The sequence below is a fragment of the Sparus aurata genome, chromosome 20 (genome assembly GCF_900880675.1).
Source record: "Sparus aurata chromosome 20, fSpaAur1.1, whole genome shotgun sequence".
Classification (NCBI taxonomy): domain Eukaryota; kingdom Metazoa; phylum Chordata; class Actinopteri; order Spariformes; family Sparidae; genus Sparus; species Sparus aurata.
In genome coordinates this window covers 6,286,137-6,290,126 of record NC_044206.1, presented here as the reverse complement: position 1 = coordinate 6,290,126, position 3,990 = coordinate 6,286,137, and the positions used below count along the sequence as shown (strand labels likewise).

General features: G+C 47.4%; 1 protein-coding gene across 1 annotated transcript; it reads right to left on the bottom strand.

Annotated features, from left to right (window-relative positions):
• Nucleotides 1-859: 859 nt before the first annotated feature.
• Nucleotides 860-3,990, bottom strand: LOC115570847 (WAP, Kazal, immunoglobulin, Kunitz and NTR domain-containing protein 2-like). Its single transcript, XM_030399608.1, has 2 exons — nt 3,476-3,990; nt 860-3,206 (listed from the first exon to the last, which is right to left on the bottom strand). Exons 1-2 carry the CDS (start codon nt 3,659-3,661, stop codon nt 1,662-1,664), a joined length of 1,731 nt encoding a protein of 576 aa, XP_030255468.1. The 5' UTR covers nt 3,662-3,990; the 3' UTR covers nt 860-1,661.

The window sequence follows — 3,990 nt, the reverse complement described above, 5'->3', positions numbered from 1 at the left end:
ATGAACTGTGTAAATAAACTCATACAACCCACTGAACTCAGAATGTGCAAAGGAGCTGTCCATGAGTAATATAAAGGGACAAATAAAAAGTATACGATTTTGAAATAAATAGGCTTGTTCTGACTGGGTATCAAAGAGTCATTAAATGGCTGGCAGTCAAGAGAGCTGTTGGTAGGTTTGAGTTTGGTTTGAGAACTTTGTTTATATTGCTTTCAGATGTGATCCAAGGTGCTGCATATCTAAAATGTCTCTACTCGGGGGCCTCAACAGCTGCTGAAGTGCAGGTCTGAGCTCCCCGGTGGTTTTGCCAGTAAAGGAACACCATACATGGGCTGATCTCCTGCCTCCCTCGCCACTCTGGATGGGAGAAACAGAATCTCATCTGGGAAGTAGAACACCCTCGTCGAAGCCCACCAAGGCCTGTTCCTAGTAACCCAGAGATGCCTGCTGGCACGGCATGAAACACATAACTCTTGTATGGGAGTGGATCTGAGGTTTACAGCTTGGGCTCCTTATCCAATTAGACTGGATCATGGAGTCAAAACAAAACAAGGAGAACGTTTTACAACGCCACAGGGGTATTTAGAATGGATGGGTTCTGTTGGGGGGCTTTGGGGGACGGAGTGGGGGTGATCTAAGCTGGGGATATGTTATTCCCAAATCTCTTTCATCACAGTCTGTCCGAGTAACCGCACAGGTATAGGGAGCAGCTGCTGCGTTTCCCTCAACAGGTACAGAGCGACTGAATAGCTCAAATTTAACCAACATTAGTTCCAACATCTGAAAGTCTGCCTGATATTCAAAATATTATTCAATTTATGTAGATATATGTACAGATTTAAAAAAGAGGACACAGAGGAAAAATCCCAAATCTTTATTTTCTTCGCACATTACACAAAATTATACAACATGCCACTTAATTTCAGAGAGAATGTGAAATACAAAAAAAAAATAACACCAAAGGAAAGCTTACCTGATAATAAATAGCCAAAATGTATGAGCAAGTAGATTAAAAATACATGGCTGCTTGTGAGAAAATGTAGTGGTTAATAAAATATATTACACCTCATTCATTTGGATGACCCAAATCTACCTACTGTATATGTAAAACCCTGTATAGGTTTAAGAGTGTATTTATACAACATGAAAACTGAGAAATATGCTGTCCATGTATGATACTGGAGTGTTTTCACGTATCAGAAGCACCAGGTGGTTATATGGATGGCAAATACAAGAATTAAAAAAAAAAAAAAAAAAAAAACTGTTACAGTTAAATTATTTACATTAAAACTCAATCGTGTCTGTTTTGTGCTTCAGTGCGGGTCTGCAACCTCGATTTCTGGTGAAGGCTAGAGAGGGGCATGAGGGAAGTCAGAGTCTGGGGGATTCAGGTAACAAGGGGATCATGATGGATGTCTCATGGTATTTCAATCAACAACACCAATAGCGGAAAAGCTCTGCTGCGAAAAAGACCACACAAAAAGACACTCACATGTCACATGACTTTTGCAACCTTTTTTAAAAACAGACACTTAAATGTAGCACAGGCTGGTCTTAACATTTAAAAAAAAATGACCGCAATTAATGCTTAAAAGCCAAACAGTTGAATCGGGTTTTCTGCCTCTAAACTTTATGTACAGATCATAACACAAACCCTAACCCTATTGAGGGCTGTTGGTGATCGCTTTGAGAATATCACATGTGTTCTTTGAGATGACCTCTCTCAGTTTCCGTACTCTGCGAGGGCTGGAGGCACCCACGTAGCTCTCCGGCTGAAGGACAGCCATCCCATCATTTGCATTGCCCATGATGATGACCTGTCCCTCAGCGGCCGCGCCTGTGATGTTTGGGCACGGGCAGTTCCAGTCCATGTTGAGGAAGGTGACCTCGAGAGGCTCCTTGCCAAAGAAACGTAAACCCATCTTCTCATCCTTGAGGATCTCTTCCACAGTTACAAGGGCATGGCCTGAGTCCTTCTCCTCCGTCAGCTCCGTCATGCGACCCAGGATGACGAAGTCGCTCCGGCAGAAGCTCGTCACCATCTTGCCTCTGGGCTTGCAGGCCTTGCAGTGGTGGTTTTTGGGGTAGGGGCACATCTCCTCACAGGCTTCTTTGGATTCAAAGTTGTTGTCATTGCCCTCACATCCTCCATAGATGAAGGACTGACACTGCCGCAGGCTGCTGCTGTAAGCCCAGCGTGGCTCGTACGCCTTACAAGGGCCCTGCAGGCTGGGGAGCCCGCAGGGGCCCGACAGCTCCGGACCACAGCACTGCATACACTCCTCATACGTGTCGAACACCTTCCTGGGCTGCTGGTTGTTGCTGTGGCAGTGGGTGAAGGAAAAGCAGTTGTTGGTCTTGGGCTCATAGTACCAGCTGACCCTCTCCAGCTCGCTCCCACAATCCTCTGGGTTATCGGGGGGTTTCACACACTCTTCAGGTAGGCAGAGAGTCACATTCTTGGGCTTGGGGGTCTTGGGTGGCTCTGTGAGCAGCACAATGAGCGGGTGGTTGGCCTGCACTGAGCCGGATGGGTTCTGAGCCGTGCAGGTGTAGACACCTGAATCATGCGGCTGGGCGTTGTAGATCACCAGCTGACCAATGTTAGTAACCACCATATTTCCTTGCACGTGATTAGGCCTCATGACGACCCTCTCCACCCCATCTGGTAGCTGCTTCTCCCAGGTGATCTCGGGCCGGGGTCGACCCGCCACATCGCACAGGAAGCTGGCTGTGTCACCCACATTTATGGTCTGGTGAGCAGGGCTGCTGATCACAACGGGAGGCTGAGGCTCAGTGGGAGGTGGGATAGTTGCCTGCAGGGGAGCAGTGGTAGGACGGAGAGTGGTCGCCTGGGGCAGTGAAGGGCTGGTGTTGGGCCAGGTGAGGTGGAAGCGGCAGGTGACAACAGACAGGGTGATGCCCTTGGAGCACGCCTCTGCGTCCATGTAGCACTTGTTGTAGTAGGTCATGCCGTCAGAGGCGCAGGTGAAGTGCGGCTCCCTCTCACAGCGGTCCCGGCACTTGCACACCGGCTGGCCGTCCCAGATGTCGCACTCGGACCCCTGCTGAGGGCACATGAAACTGGTGCAGGTGGCCTCCTTGGGCATTCCCACCGTACCTTTGGTCCTGTCCATGTAACGGGCTGCCACACAACTCCGGTTCCCACAAACATTCTGGCAACACTTCTCTAACGACTCACACTCCTGTAAGAGGAGAAGAGAGAGGTTATGAACACAGGAGGCTGCATGTGTTTGTCAGGCATTTTCATACGCTTGACGTATAATTAATTACACAGAAAATAGATTACTTATTATTGGCATTCACTCTGGTATGCAAGCAGATACATACATATTATGCGTGTAAATGTTAAAGTGTGGTTTTGCTCATAAATATATATACATGTATATAAATTACCAATTCACACTTTAACACTGACAGAAAAAAGAGGTTCAGGATATCTTCCTCACATTACCTGATCAGATTCACACTCTCTGGTGCAGGTGCTCATTGCATCCACCCACAGGTTGGGGTTCATGTCATTGGGGCAGATCCCGGCGTGTGAATAGGTGATATGAGGCATAACTCCGACCTGGTGCTCCATCCACACTGTCACACACGCCAGGAACCAGATCCACCGTGGAAACAGCATCCACCACATCTCCAGAGCGGAACACTAATCAACAAGTGGTGAAGTTTTCTTTTTTTTTTTTCTTTTTTTTTTTTTTAAAGTTGGATATTTCTGTGCGCTAGCAGTCAAACTCCACTTCTCTAGATATGACTACAGGTAAAACGACGAGAAAACCTCAAAAACGCATCACACGTGAGTCTCTACGCCGGGAGGATGTGTGTCAGCTGATCGATCCAGTTTTATATCCCACTCCTGCAGGAATCATGCACTATTTATACTCCCGATCTGCAGCAGTCACCGTTACCATGACTCGCCAAGTTACTCCTAACATGACAGTTATGAGAAGCCCCTGAGCTTTC